The following is a 16,119-nucleotide window of genomic DNA, read 5'->3' on the forward strand; positions in this document are numbered from 1 at the left end:
AATCTCTTCAGACATTGCTAAATGTCCCCCAGGAAGCAAAATCACCCTACTTAGGAACCACTGCTTTAGAGAACTGTGATAAAACTCTATCACAAGAGGGTGCCTGGGTGGCTCAGTCATTAGGCATCAGATCTTCGGCTCAGGTCATGATCCCGGGGTCCTGGGATTGAGCCAGATTGGGCTCCCTGCTCAGCGGGAAGCCTGCTTCTCCCTCTGCCACACCCCCTGCTTGTGTTCCCTCTCTCACTGTGTGTCTGTCAAATAAATAAATAAAATCTTTAAAAAAAAAAAGATTGCTTTAAAAAAAACACACACACACACAGAAATTATGGATTAGTTTATTAACATACAATTCCAATACTTACTATCTAATTTCTGTCCTCCTATAAAAGTTTCTAAAGCAGCGGCATAGTTTTTTTCATGGTATTCACATATCCTGCATGAGCATATTAAAAACAAATACCACACACACATGAGGTCATGCAAAAACGATTTCTAAATTAAATATCCTAATACTCTCTATTGGTAAAAAAATAATTTATTTTAAGTATACGTTAATAAGCCAAGAGATTTTCTAATATACTGTAATATTATATATAATTCTCATTAAAACCCAATTTTGGAACTCATTTCAAAAGGAATTTCTTGATTTAACTGTGTACACCTGCTTATTCCAAAATATAGTTATGCTAAGAAACCAAAGAAGTTTCTTAAAAATAAAATTACACTTATCAACAGAAACAAGCTGGGATGTAAAGTACACAGATACAGGGCTTTCAAAGCATTAAATGTAGCCTGTCCAGCCTGGTTAAATACAATAAATTCCAAACGATGAACAAAAAAGGGATTTGAAATCCATCAGTTTCATCTTTTCCTGGTAATTACTTCAACCACTATTTTAAAACACACAACACACTACAATAGAAGTATAAAATTATATTTAAAATTGAATCCTATCTCAGCTATAAAATGTATAAATACAGAATTTACTATTTACATAAAACTTAAAATTCATTCAACGAACTAAACACCTACTACCTATAGTCCAGACCCAATTAGAAGAGTAGTTATTGCATACCCTTTTCTCAGCATAGCAGTGGAATTATTTGGATTGTGTTCAAGAGATTTCTTTGCATCAGCAACACCATCTACATACAAAAAAAAAGGGGGGGGAGGGTTTAGTCAGTAATTTATGGATCCTAACAAGTTACATACAAAATTTGAATCAGCCCTACATTTTTAAGCTTTCAAGTTGGTGCAATGGGCAAATGCTTTTAAATTAGGAAAAACTAATCCAAGATAGAATCCAAAAAAAATCACTCTCATACCTTATTAGCCTAATATTTAGCTTTCTTTTTAAAGCTATTCAATGTATAAAGCTTTGCCACAAAGTTCATCTAATTTTCTCATTAACATCACTTAATGTAATTTGACTCAAGATATTTAGTTTTCCCTACCTAGATTCTCTACCCAGAATAATTTAAAAGTTACACAAGTAATATACAAAAATTACAAACGAGCATTTCATTTAAATAGTCTGTAAAACAATAAATGTGATGCTATTTTTTGTTAGTATACCCAATAACTACAAATGAAATCTGTATAAATTCTCCACCCCCTGAAGGAAGAAGAGACATCCAGAACATTTGTATGGGTGTTGCTCAACATATTTGTCATGTTTCAGCTACTTCACACCTTGTGTGAAAGACCAACTTAAAAACCTTCAAAGATAGTATCTACTACATCTGATTCACTGTATCTTGTGTAAAATTTGTAACTTATAAAGAAGAAATAATATATTCAGTAAGAAAAGTTACCACAGTAATTCCCAAGAAGAATGTGACAATAAGCTCTTTGACAATAATATTGAGCATCATCTGGTTTCTGTTCCAAAGCCTTAGTCAGCTCCTACAAATACAAACATGTTGAATGTCAATGAATGTTTTTAAAAGCAACTGAATTCTAATTGAACATGATTTTTAATCAAATAACCTATTATCATAAGCTATTTGGAGGAAGGAGAACAGAATAAGCTTGGAGCTTTCCTTTGCAAGAGGATCAATATCACCCCTTCTCCAGTCTCTCCCCCAAAATCCACATCCTAATGTAGTATCTTAGCACAGTTCCTGGCCTACAGTAAAAACTCTAAATGGCAATTACTATCACCTCATTTATTCTGAAGAATTTATATACATTGACCATCAAAGATTTTCTCCCCCTAATTTGGAGAAGACTCAAAGATTTGAGATGCCTAGAAAATATGAAACCGTCCAATAAAAACAAACAAAAAACATGGAAGTTGAATCTAGAGCTCAGGAAGGTTAACAGAATCAATAAAGACACAATGAAGCTTCTCTGGCCCTCCCCCATCATCTGTCAATAGCAGACAACCCTAAGAAATTACCGCACGCTGTTGAAAGCCCAGATACAGTACCTCATAGATACCTACCATCAATTGATCAAGATTTAACATGAGATTAAAAATCTGTCACGCTGGGCAGTCACAGTATGTAAGTGGTAGCTGGAACAGGAATGATGCAAGAAACGACAGCACGAACAGTGAGGCCAAGAATAAATGTAGGCAAATAGGAATGCTTTGATTCTCTACCTAGTGCTCACACATCCTAGGGATTTGGTAGTTTTCTTAAAAGGTAAAATTACTTCAGGGGCGCCTGGGTGGGTGACTCAGATGGTTAAGCATCTGCCTTCGGCCCAGGGTCCCGGAAGTAAGCCCCCCACAGGGCTCCCTGCTAGGCGGGAAGCCTGCTTCTCCCTCTCCCTCTATTGTTCCTCCTGCTTGTGCTCTCTTGCTCTAATAAATAAATAAAATCTTAAAAAAAAAAAGTAAAATTACTTCAATAACAACACGTCACTGATTTTGCTCTTAGTAGCGTGATTCCCCAAAATCAAATTATACTATACTTGGTAATCATTTACCTAAAATGCAACATACCTAAAATCCAAACCACTTTTTACCTTCTTCACCTCTATCATCCTGATCCAAGCAATAACGAAAATCAGATCTTGTTTTTGTCAATAGGCATAAAACTTCTCCAACTTCTTTGCAGCTGATGTCTTTTCAGCTGACTCCAAGCAAAAGCCCAAGTTCTACCAGTGAACTTCAAGGCCCTCCCTGATACAACTCTCTGCTAGCTCTCTGACCTCATTTCTTACTACTCTTCCTTTTGCTCCTCTACTCTAGCCACAATGGCCTCCTTGCTGTTCTTTAAATACCTGAGGACTCTGCACCTGCTGCTCCCTCTCACCAGAAAGCTCTTCCCCAGATGTGCTCAGAAGATCCATCCCATCGCCTTACAGTTAGTGACAGGACTGTCAAATCCGGGTCTGACTCCAAATCTGCTTTTTGAACACCAAACCACACTGCCTCTTGGTAACCTCTCTTTAATCCAAGTTATCTTTCACACACCAATGACATTTGTATTAATGTTTCCTAACACTCTGAAATTCCTAAGCTAAATGATACCATCTTGTACTTAAACTTTCAACAATTGTGAAAACCTCTCATAGCTTCTTACCTGTCTACTCAAATACGTCTTCCAACCAAATTTCTAGCCTCTCCTCAGCAAAACAGGTACATTATGGGTCAAAAAGCCACTATAAATTATACTAGGATCTGGTTCATCAATTTATAAGTATTTTTAAACATATATTATGTAACAAAGACCTGCCAGACACTGGGGGTACAAAGATAAAATGGAATCAAGTAAAAACTGATTTTCAAACAACCAACTTACAAATGACCTTTAAAAACACAAACCAACTGTTTAAGGAGAACCACTTATGCCATTCAGTTAAATAAACTAAGCAATTCACTTATTAGGCTATTATTTTGAAACGTTACCAAAAAACAGAACACAAACTGAACACTATGACACACAAATATAAGTCATAAAACACAATAACCAGTTTATTTTGAATAAACAATATACAGTATAATAAAACCAGAAAAAGTGAAATTAAAACAATGCTTTGGGTTGTATTAACATCATCAGACTTGTGGCATGTTTTGAGAGTTCTATGGTTTCTGTGACAACAGTTGCTTGATGCTAGAGCAAAGGGACTAAAGAGAGGTATCACAAAGGCAAGGACTTCAGTGCCAACATTTGAATGAAAGGGGCAAAAGGCCATTATTTAATGCAGACTCACATAAAATGAGTTAGTTTATAGTCAAGCAACTTACAGTTCTCAAAAGTAAAGAAACTCAATGAACTATGAACTATAATTACACTGAAATCTTTACCAAGATAATGGTGAAGGAAGTACCTTGATAATCTAAAACTGGGAAAAACTCCTTTTTAAGGCATTAAAATTGTTTAAAACTTAGATCTTAGAAAATGAATTTCCAAATCTTTAAAGTTTTTGGTTTTTTAAAAATGCTAGTCAACAAGTTAACTTAAGGTTAAAAGCAAAAGCAAACTGCTCAGACTGATCTAATTGCTGAAGGCATGTAGCTCTGGGTATCTCAATTTGATTCCACTTCCCATTTTCTTCTAGCCACAGCTAATTCCCAATCACAGATGATAAACAAGAGTACCACCAACCCTTCTCCCTTCCTAAACTACCTAGCACTGCTAAAGCTTGTTTGGAGCGCAGCTATCGTATACCCTTTACCACATAACCATGCAGAACAGGTAACACTGCATTTATGCTAACTCTCTCTGTTCTCAATGCTCTGAACAAAGCTATCAATGGTCAGCCACTTCAAAGTCAGCTATCAAACCCTTCATTATATAATACATCCCTAGATCTACCCCCTCCTCTAGAGGAAGACCTGATGCCTTGAACCCAGAGACTTGTCACTTCTCAACTATAAAACCCTGAGCAAGTGAATCTCTTTTGTCTCAGCTTCCTTGTGAGTAAAATGCAAATACCTACCTCAGTTGTTATTAAGAATTATGGTAGGAGTCATTTCACATAACACATCTGAGTACCTACCACATCACAGGCACTACACGGAGAATGTGGTAAAAAAGACACACAAAACCCCTGCCACCTTGTCAGCTTACAATGGGGCTCAATTTAGATAGGGTGGTCCAAGAAAGTAAGTTTCTCTGAGGTGACATGTCAGCTGAAATCTCAAATGATGAGCATCTCCAAGCAAAATGAGATAGTACAAGAGAGTACGTTTTAAGCAAAAGGAATTGCAAGTCCATAGGCCCTCCACAAGGACTGAGCTTGATACATTTCAAGTGACATTTAAAAAAAAAAAAAAGTGCTGGGGCACCTGGGTGGCTTAATTGGTTAGGCCTCTGCCTTCAGCTCATGGGGACCTGGGATCAAGTCCCGGACCAGACTCTGCTCAGCAGGCAGTCTGCTTCTCCCTCTGCCCCTCACCCTGCTTGTGCTCACACGTACACTCTCTGTCTCAAATAAATAAATAAAATCTTAAAAAAAAAAAAAAAGTGTGGCTAGAACCTAGAGAGCAAAGAAGCTACAAGATGCCTACCCTCAGGGGCCCCATCCTGTACCTTACATTACTTATCTTCATTATAGCCCTTTCAAATAGGTCCTACTTAGTCTCACTTCACAGATAGGAAATCTGATCCCGAGTGACATCAGGAATTTTCCTGAGGTTACAGAGTTATTATGAAAAGACGATTTGGACCCAAGCACTCTGATTCCAGAGCCTGAAGGTTTTTTGTTTTGTTTTGTTTTGTTTTAAGTAAACTCTACCCTCAACATGGGGTTCAAACTCACAACCCCAAGATCAAGAGTTTCATGTTCTACCGAATGAGCCAGCCAGGCACCCCCACAGCCTATATGCTCTTAACCACTATTCATACTGGGCCTCAAAAAATTCTCGTAATTCATACGTCTTTTCTACCTAGTGAAATGAGACATCCTCTGTAAAGTTTTTCTGACTACCCTGGTTAGCCTCTACTCTGCTGTGTTCTTAGTGTACTTCATACACCACTCCATTAGAATATTTACCTTATATTTTAATAATCTGTTGACTTGTCTGTCTCTCCACTAGACTGCAAACTTCCTCAATGCAGTCTTTTCATCTTTAGATCCCTGGCTCTCAGTACAAAATTCACCACTAATATGTACTATTATATGCTGAATGAATGAAAAATGTGCATCAGCTTGATACAAACATTTCCCCTTTAATCCTAACTGGATGGTCTTATATAAAAATGTAACATTTTAAGTGATGTATCATCAAGTGTCCTGAATTTCAAAATGACTAGTTGACTCTTGAACGATGACGTGTGTTAGGGGCACGGACCCTCCCTGTCAAAAATCCAAGTGTAATTTTTGACTCCCCAGAAACTTAACAGCCTTCTATTGACCGGAAGCCTTACCAATAACATAAACAGTCAACTAACATATATTTTGTATGCTACAGGTATTATATACTATATTCTTACAATAAAGCTACAGAAAATTAGGAAGTCGTAAGAAAAACACATTTACAGTACTGCACATATTAGAAGATATCCATATGTAAGTGGGCCAATGCAGTTCAAACCCAGGTTGTTCAAGGGTCAACCGTGAGGTCACCTCAAGCTTTAAAAAGAACACTTTCTCAGGGAGCCTGGGTGGCCCAGTCAGTTAAGTATCTAACTCTTGATTTTGGCTCAGATCATGATCCTGGGGGTCGTGGGATCTAGCCCCACATCAGGCTCCGTGCTGAGCATGGAGCCTGCTTAAGATTCTCCCTCTCCCCTCCACTCTCTCTGTTTCTCTCAAATAAATAAATAATTAAAAATTAAAAAACACTTTCTCTTAACACAGCTGGTTCTTATCATGATTACCCCCACTCCCAGTTTCTGATTCAAGCAGGTGGTGGGTCCTGAAAATTTGCATTTCTAACAAGTTCTCAGGCGATGCTGCTGTAGTTGGTCTCAGGATGATACTTTTGAGAATTAGTTTTCTGGAAAGAGTCTGGAAACTTGTGTCCTGAGGGTCCCATTCTGCCTCTAATTGGCTATATACATCTCTATGACAGATCATTTTGATTTCTTTGGGTCTCAGTTTTCTTCTGTAAAATGGAAGGGTAAGTACTACACCATATGAGCAGTAAGGGCTTCGAATAATCTCAGATGGAGTCCAAAAATTTGCATTTCTAATTAGTTCCCAGGTGGTGCTGATGCCACTGGTTCAAAAGCCACACTTTAAGAATCAAGGTATTAAAGCTAACCACATGCCTATTCTATGCAATTTCATTCTTAGGTATGTACACCCCCCAAAAAAGAAGTGTATGTGTTCACCAAAATACACATACAAAAAAATTTACAGTGGCTTTATTCATACTAGCTAATAACTGGAGATGACCCAAAGTCCATTGTTAGAATTGTGCTCTATTTTTATACAATGAAATACTATATATCAATGAAAAAAATACCACTTCACACAACATGGACATATCTCAGATGAGAGTACCAAACTCAGCTGGGTAACTAGTGCATTATTCTGTTTATAGGAAGTACAAGAACAAGCAAAACTGATGCTGACAGAGATATGAATGGGAGTTACCTGGAGGGTAAGCGGAATTATTGGCTGAGAAGCAGCATGAGGGAACTGTGAGGATGAAAGTGTTCTCCATCTTGATCTGGGGGCTATACATATATAAAACTACAACTTCAGTAGTTGCAGACTTAAGATTTATAATATAGCATACATCAAAAAAAAATTTTTTTAAAAGGGATGGAAAGGGACAAAAAAATTCATTAATTTCCTTTAAAAGCAACTCATATAAACTGGATTTCCACAAGTGGCACTGGGGCTAAGAGGACCATAACAAATGTAGATTATGAAATTAATAGCTGTCTAGATGACATAATGAATTGTGAAGAAAGATGCTCAGTGCCTCCTGGAACACTATTCTAATACAAATCCCAGAAGCCTCATTAGGAAACATCATAGTACAACTGACCAACCAACCATTTTATTTGAGGGCCTTCATACCTAGATCCAAAAAACATACTCCAACTTAAAAAGCCCTATAGGACCTAGCCCCTGGTTTCCTTCCCACCTCCTCATCACTTATTCCTCCGTCATCCCACTCTAGTTAAATGGGCCTTTTTGCTGCTCCCTGTACAAGCCAACCTCATTCCTACCTCAGGATCTTTGCAATGGCTCTTTTCCTGCCTGGAATGCTCTTTCCCCAGAGCTCACTCCCTCAGGTCTCTGCTCCCTTCAGAGAGATTCTACTACCCACGTGGCAAATTTCTTTTAAGGTCCTAGCTAGCAAAAAAACTTCTCTTGCCTCAAATCGCTAACCTTACCTATGTCAGATTGTAACAACCCAACAGGATTTGGTTTCCTTCTTCCCTCTTGCTTCAAAGCAAAAAACCCCTGCTTAAATTTTGCATCCAGCTGCATCATGTATCCTTAGCTTGGGCTCTGTTTATTATTTTAAATTATTTAACTCTTGCTCTTTTGACTTTTCTTTTTGGCTTTATAGTCTTTCACTTCACACAAAGTGCCTTGTAAGTCAGTTAAATACATAAACAAGACTTTAATCCATAGCAATCAGTGTCTTGCATAAAGCAACTGCAAATAAATTGTTTTGATAAATAAATGAGTGAATAATGAACAGTAAGAGGACTTCTGGAGATATTCAGAGACATACGGGAAAAGGTTTTTGTTCCAGTAGTCTGCACTTAGCACATCTGTTATGTAAGAATGGCAAAAACCGAATTAACAAACATCAAGCGTAGCTTTCACTTTTTCTTCTTGTCACACATGCTATTAAAAAAAAAAAAAAAACAATTCCTTCCGGGCCAACTATGAATGTTAACTACACCCCCCAGAAATAGAGAAAGTATTCCCAAGGAGCTAAGAGGATGCAGTAACGGTCTAGAAGTGGGAGGGGGCAAGAACAAGGGTTTAGAGTAACTGGGCCACTGTGGAACCAAGGAGAGACGGAAGCTGTCAGTATTAGGGCTGATACAGCATAAAAACAGCAACCCCGGTCCCAAGAAGGTAGAGCTGGGAAGAGGCGGGTCCGCCGGGACCCGTCGTGGCCGCGTTCCCCCAAGAAAAGTGGAGGAAGCTGAGACTGGTTCTCTCACCTCTAACGCCGCCTGGGGGTCCTCCTCGATCAGAGCATCTGAGAAGCTCCGGAAAAACCTGCCAGGGAAAACGACATGCTCACTAACCAAGTGGGGGGTAGGTGCGAGGGGGAGATAAAAATAAATAGCAAGAATGAAAACACGCACTTCTGGACTGTTGCAGGTCCTGCTGCAGCTGCCGCCATCCCTAAATATCGCTCTTGCTGTTAGAGCTGCTACCTCCGAGGTTATGAGCTACGCCGCCGCCGCCCAAGGGGGAAACTTCTGGAGAAGCACCAACCGAGCTTCCGTCCTAAGTAGCCAACGAGCAGCCACGCAGCGTGTCGCGGGGCGGGGGCGGGGAGACGAAAAGCGTGCGCAGGGCCGGCTGGGACCGTGGAGGACTGAGTCTCCCGGCCGGCCCCAGTCCCGTGACCGGCGTTCTCAGTCCCCGCCCCTCGCAGCCATGGTTACGGAGGCGTCGGCTATTCACGCTTGCCCTGTCTTCCACTACGCCTCCGCACTCCAATAGAGCCTTCAGAGGTAGTAGTGCCAAAGTACTTTTGTAGCATACTGTTATTCCACAGGAACATGGGGCGTTTGGGAGAGTGTGGACGTCTATTAATAACAAGGCACGTCGGGCTCTATTTTCATCACCGTTCACCACAGCTCTCATCATGGCTACCGGAGGCGGCCAAGCCTTTCGAGACCCGTGATGTCATTCGCCGATACGTGTTCTTTTCCGGGAGCATAGTTCCGGCTTGCGCGTAGATCCCGTGATCTATGCGCCGGGAATCCTAACGGACAAGGACTCGCCGGAAATCATTCTGCCTTTGCAGATGCTAGATTGCAGGAAGCCGTTTGGTTCCGATGCGGTTGTACTAGTCCGTTACCCACAACTCCGCAGCCCCAGGCTTTTTTCCTATTTGGCTTCTCCGATTGAGAAGAAAAGCTGTCACATCCGAAGGCACCGAAGGGAGGAAGGTGGCCTGAGGTGGTGTCAGTACTGTTTTACTTTTCCAACGTAGTCGGTCCTCTTCTCCCTCGCCGCACTTTGACATATGAAGATCAGATAGAAGCTTCCAGCAGGTTCCATGGAGGAGGGAGTGGGAGTTTCTCAGTCAGTAGAGATTAACAAGTAAATGGACTTGAGTGTCTACTACATCCAAAATCTAAACTAACTGGGATTCAAAGATGTTAATATGCCCTCCAGAAATTTAAACTAATTGCTTTGCATGCTGAAGTGAAAGGGGAATGACCCTATGTAAGGTGTAAGGGCGGATTCCTCAAAGGTGTGATACCTGAGCCTCAGCTTCAAAAGCTAAATTAGTGGATGAAGGAAATGAAAAACACAATTTGGATAGTCTAAGACGTGTATTAGAAAAACAACAATGTGAGTTCTAAAATTGGTGGAGCCAGAATTCAAGTTAGACGCTCACTGGAGAGGTAGGTGAAGTGCCAGGTCATAAAGGGCTAGCCTGTGGTCTTCGGAGAAGCTTGGTTGTGATTCTCGTACCGGTGCTAGCCCATTACAGAATTTCTAATTTAAAAAGGCAGTCACAGTCAAATTTGCATTTTTGAAAGTATGTTATTGTGTCTGTGCTATGGAACAATGATTAAAGGGAAAAGAACAGTTTTTGGGAGACTGTTGGGAGAGTGTTACAAGCCAAAGTGACTTAAGTATGTCAGTGATTGCAGGGATGGACAGAAAGTTAAGAACAGAAATATGTGAGGTAAAACTCGCTGGGTTTGCTGATCTTTCATGTTCAGTGCTTTTTGTGTCCTATTAATAAAGCTTCATCAACTCCAAGGCCATGAAGATGTTCTGTGTTTTCTTCTAGATGCTTTATTAATTTAACTTTGACATCTAGGTCTAGGATTTATCTCAATTTTTTGTGAAAGGTATCAAGGTTCATTTCCTCCCATGTGGATATCCAGTTGACCCAGCCCTATTTATTTAAAAGACTATCGTTTGTCATTTCCCCCATTAAATTTTTCTGGCCCCTTTGTTGTAAAGTGGATGACCATATATAGGTGGGCCTGTTTCCAGGTTCTCATTCCATTGGTCTGTTTGTCTAACCTTGTACCGGTACCACACTGTCATAATTAATGTAGCTTTATAATAGGTCTTGAAGTCCTAGAACTGTTCAAGGTTGCCTTAGCTATTCTAAGTCCTTTGTAATTTCCATTATTTTAGACATCTTACAAAATTTATTTCCATTTATAAAATTTAGAATAAGCCTGTCAACTTAAAAAAAAAAAAAACCCTGATGGAATTTTATTTGGACTCGCATTGGCTCTATGGATCTGTTTGGGGAAAACTGGCATCTTAATATTGAGTTCTCCAACCCATAAATATCATTCATACACCTTCCATTTATTTAAATGGTCTTTAATTTCCTTCAGCAGTGTTTTGTAAATTGCAGTGTAGTGGTTTCACGTATCTTTCATTAGACTTATACTTGGGTATTTGGCTTTTTAGTACTATTTTAAATAACATTTAAAAAAGTCTTATATTCTACTTTGTTGCTGATATATAGAAACTATTGATTTCTACATATTGACCTCATATTCAGCTTTCTTACCAAGTTCTCTTATTATTTCTAATACCTTGTAGTTTCTTTTAGAATTTCTATGATTACAATTTTGTCATCTGTTAATAAAGATGGTTTAATGTTCTGTGCAATGATTACACCTTTTATTTCTTTATCTTGGTCTTTTTCTGGCTAGTATGTCTCATTTAGTGTTGACTAGAATAGTGATGATGGGCTTCTTAGCTATAACATCAGAGGGGAGAGCATTCACTAGCAAATGCTTTTTCTGCCTTTATTGAAATGTTCATATCTATCCTTTCTTTAATATGTTAAGTCAGTTACTTTGATCTTCAAATGTTATTTAAATGGCCAGTATACATATGAAAAGAAGTTCTACATCAATAGCTATACTAAAATCATGCTTCAGTCCTCAACACTCACCAGAATTGTTTAAAAGGAATTCCAATACCAAGGCTTGGCAAAGTGGAGCACCTATAACTTGTGTATATTGCTAGTAGGAGTATAAACTGGTGTAATTACCTTAGAAAACTTTCTAAGATTTTTTTTAAGTAATCTCTACAGCTGAGGTGGGGCTTGAACTTACAACCCGAAGATCAAGAGTCGCATGCTTCACTGACTGAGCCAGCCAGGCACCCCTAGAAAATTTTTTGACCCTATCTACTAAAACTAGTCTCATATATACCCTATTACCCAATAATTCTACCACTGGGCATATCCCCAAGAGAAAAGAGTACTTATGTTTGTGTGCAAGAATATTGATTACAGCATTATTCACAGTAGGAAAAACTGGAAATGTCCTTTGATAGGAGAAAAAAACTATAGAGCAATTAAGAATGAACTACCAATACACACGACAATATGTATGTACCTCACATACATAATGTTGAGTTAAGCCAGACAGGGTACATCCTGATCGGTTCCATTTATATGAAGATAAAAACTATTTTGAGGGATACCAGAAAGGGATCTAGTTGGGAAGATCTGTGAGGGAAACTTCTTGGATGCAGGAAGTGTCACACATCTTGATTTAGGTGGCAGTTACATCAATATATTCAGATGCAAAATTTTATTGAGTTATACACAAGATTTGTGCCTTTCATGCCTCAATAAATAGGGAAAGATTTAAAACAAAATCAACAGAATTTGAAATTTATGACATTTACAATAGCATCAAAAATATTAAATACTAAAAAATAAATCTGACAATGTGCAAAAAGTATATATTGAGAATTATGAAACTTTGCTGAGAGAAATTAAAGAACACTTAAACAAATGGAGAGGCATCTATGGAGACTCAATATTGTTAAAATGTCAGTTCTTCCAAAGTTGATCTATAGATTCAACATGATCCCAATCAAAACCCCAAAGGCTTTTTCTGTTTCAGAAGTTGACATACTGAGTCTGCAAATTCAAATGGAAATGCAAAGTTAGAATAGTCAAATCAACTTTGAAAAATAAATGTGGAGAGCTAACTACCTGATTTCAGCACATCAACCTTGTGTACTGGCACAAAGATAGACAAATTAATAGAACAGAATAGAGTCCATAAATACACCTGTACATACATAGACAACTAATTTTCAACAAAGGTCCAAAGGTAATTCAGGGTAGATAGTTGAAAAGATAGTTGGGGTGCCTGGGTGGCTCAGTCCATTAAGGGTCTGCCTTGGGCTTAGGTCATAATCCTGGGGTCCTGGATTGGAGCCCAGCATCAGCCTCCCTGCGCACTGGGGAGTCTGCTGCTCCCTCTCCCTCTGCCCCTCCCTCCACTCATGCTTACGTATGCGTGTGCTCTCTCTCTAATAAATAACTAAATCTTAAAAAAAAATTAATTCAAAATGGATCATGGACCTAAATGTAAAACTTAAAAGTTTAAAATTTCTAGGGATGCCTCGGTAGCTCAGTCGGTTGAGCACCCAGCTCTTGGTTTCTGCTTGGGTCATGGATCTTGGGGTTGTGAACGCAAGCCCTGTGCCAGGCTCTGCACTCAGCGGGGAGTCTGCTTGTGATTCTCTCCCTCTTCCTCTGCCCCTACCCCCACTCACGTGTGCACTCTCTAAAATCTAAAAACAACAAAACAACAACTTTAAAACTCTAGAAGGAAGAAAATCTTAGTGACCTTCAATTAGGCAAAGATTTCTTAGATGTGACACTAAAAGCATGTTCCTTAAGGGGAAATTGATAAATTGGACTTTACCAAAATTAAAAGGTTTCTGCACTTTAAAAATAGTTGGGAATCATACAGCTGATAAAGAGCTTGCATCCAGAATATATAAAGAGTTCTCAAAACCCAGTAATAAAAAAACAACAGAATTTTTAACAGGCAAAAAAAAATTTTTTTTAAAGATTTTATTTATTCATTTGAGACACAGAGATACAGAGAGAGAAAGCATGAGCAGGGAGAGAGGCAGAGGGAGAAGCAGGCTCCCCGCTGAGCCAGGAGCCTGATGTGGGGCTCGATCCCATGACCCTGGGATCATAACCTGAGCCGAAGGCAGACGCTTAACCATCTGAGCCACCCAGGCACTCCACAGGCAAAAAATTTTAACATCATTTCATCAAAGAAGATATGTGGATGTCACATAAACACATCAAAAGATGTTCAGAATCAGTGTCCTTAGAGAAATGTAAATTAAACCGCAATGAGATACCACAACACATTAAAATGGCTAAAATGTTAGGGGTGCCTGGGTGGCTCAGTTGGTTAAGGGTCTGCTTTTGGCTGAGGTTATGATCCCAGGTTCCTGGGATCAAGCCCCACGTCGGGCTCCCTGCTCAGCGGGGAGTCAGCTTCTCTCTCTCCCCCTGCCCCTCTACCCCACTTGTGCTCGCTCGCTCTCTTGTTCACTCTCTCTCAAATACAATCTTTTTTTAAAAAATGGCTAAAATGTTAGGATGCAGAGCAACTGAAAAACTCATACTCTGCTGGTGGGAATGTAAAATGGCACAACCGTCATATGACCCAGACAGACCACTCCTAGGTATTTACCAGAGATAAGAAAATGCATGTCCATATAAAGATTTGTACAGGCGTATTCATAGCAGCTTTTTAAAAAAAAATTTTATTTATTTATTTATTTATTTGACGGAGAGAGACACAGCGAGAGAGGGAACACAAGCAGGGGGCGTGGGAGAGGGAGAAGCAGGCCTCCCGCCGAGCAGGGAGCCAGATGTGGGGCTTGATCCCAGGACCCTGGGATCATGACCTGAGCCGAAGGCAGCCGCTTAACTGACTGAGCCACCCAGGTGCCCCATAGCAGCTTTAATGGTAATAGCTGAAAATAGAAACAACCCAAATGTCCATCCACAGATGCTGTAGTATATCTATGCAATGAAATATAAGTAATAAAAGGAATGATAAACTGGGGTGCCTGGGTGGCACACTTGGTTGAGCATCTGACTCTTGGTTTCGGCTCAGGTCATGATCTCAGGGTCCTGAGATTAAGCCCCATGTCAGGCTCTGCACTCAGCATGGAGTCTGCTTGAGATTCTTTCTCCCTCTCCCTCCACCCCTCCCACTCAGATTCTCTCTCTAAAATAAATCTTAAAAAAAAAAAGGAATGATAAATTGATGCACACCACAACATGGATAAATTGAAAAATAATTACACTAAGTAAAAGAAGCCAGACAAAAAATAGTATATACTCTATGATTCCATTTATAAAAATCCTAGAAAATGCAAACTAATATAATCTATAGTGACAGAAGGCAGATCAGTGGTCAACTAGGGGGTGGAATAGGCCAAGAAGAGCGAGGAGCAACAGCAAGAAGGGAGTAGTTACAAAGAGGCACAAGGTAACTTTTAGGGTAATGTTCACCGAACCTGGGAAGGTTCACCATTTGATTACTGTGATGATGAGCTTATGCTCTTTAAACATGTGCAGTTTATTGTATGTGAATTACAGCTCCATAAAGCTATTTTTAAGGCAAGTTTAGCTCCACAGATAAGATCTGAGTCATCAGCATATAGATGGTAGTTAGCAACATGAGAAAACTAGTGTGAAAACGGGCAAGGAGAGAATGTAGTTAGGTATTTAATAAATATCTAGTATGTACAGTGTATAGATATTACACTAGGACCTGAGAGTACTAAAATGACTACAAGTTTGGCTCTTACATAGTGTTGCAATCACACCTATCAGCCAGCAATTATCGTCCTGTTGCATGTGCCCAAATGGGAGAAATTAAAAGGCTCTATGACAGCAGTGGGAAGCTTCTAAGAGCTCAGAGAAAGCTCTCAGGAAGTAATGTCTAAGCTGAGGTTCAAAGAACAGGTAGAAGTTAGCCAAATAGAATGAGATAAACTGGGGGCACCTGGCTGGCTCAGTCGGAAGAGCATGTGACTCTTGATCTCGGGATCATGAATTTGAGCCCCACGTTGGGTGTAGAGATTACTTAAAATATTTTTTTAAAAAAAGAATGAGATAAACTATGCAAAAACAGAGTGACAGCAAATGCAGGGGTTTTGTTTTTTCCTAACTACATCCCCTTCACCCACCCAATCACCAAATTGTGTAAATTCAAGCTCCACAAAATCTGGATT

The 16,119-nt window shown here is 39.4% G+C and overlaps 1 protein-coding gene across 1 annotated transcript in view; it reads right to left on the reverse strand.

Annotated features, from left to right (window-relative positions):
* Positions 1–9,933, reverse strand: part of SUGT1 (SGT1 homolog, MIS12 kinetochore complex assembly cochaperone) — a 39,344-nt gene extending 29,411 nt beyond the window's left edge. The window contains exons 1-5 of the mRNA XM_025874810.2: positions 9,189–9,933; positions 9,042–9,099; positions 1,818–1,908; positions 1,079–1,148; positions 366–436 (exon numbers count right to left, since the gene is read on the reverse strand). Coding sequence (XP_025730595.1) covers positions 366–436; positions 1,079–1,148; positions 1,818–1,908; positions 9,042–9,099; positions 9,189–9,226 — 328 coding nt within the window. The 5' untranslated portion in view covers positions 9,227–9,933. The remainder of the gene's footprint in view (positions 1–365; positions 437–1,078; positions 1,149–1,817; positions 1,909–9,041; positions 9,100–9,188) is intronic.
* Between the last annotated feature and the right edge of the window lie 6,186 nt (positions 9,934–16,119).

The sequence above is a fragment of the Callorhinus ursinus genome, unplaced genomic scaffold, assembly GCF_003265705.2.
Source record: "Callorhinus ursinus isolate GAN/ISIS: 27379988/994484 unplaced genomic scaffold, GSC_fseal_2.0 scaffold7, whole genome shotgun sequence".
NCBI classification, from domain to species: Eukaryota; Metazoa; Chordata; class Mammalia; order Carnivora; family Otariidae; genus Callorhinus; species Callorhinus ursinus.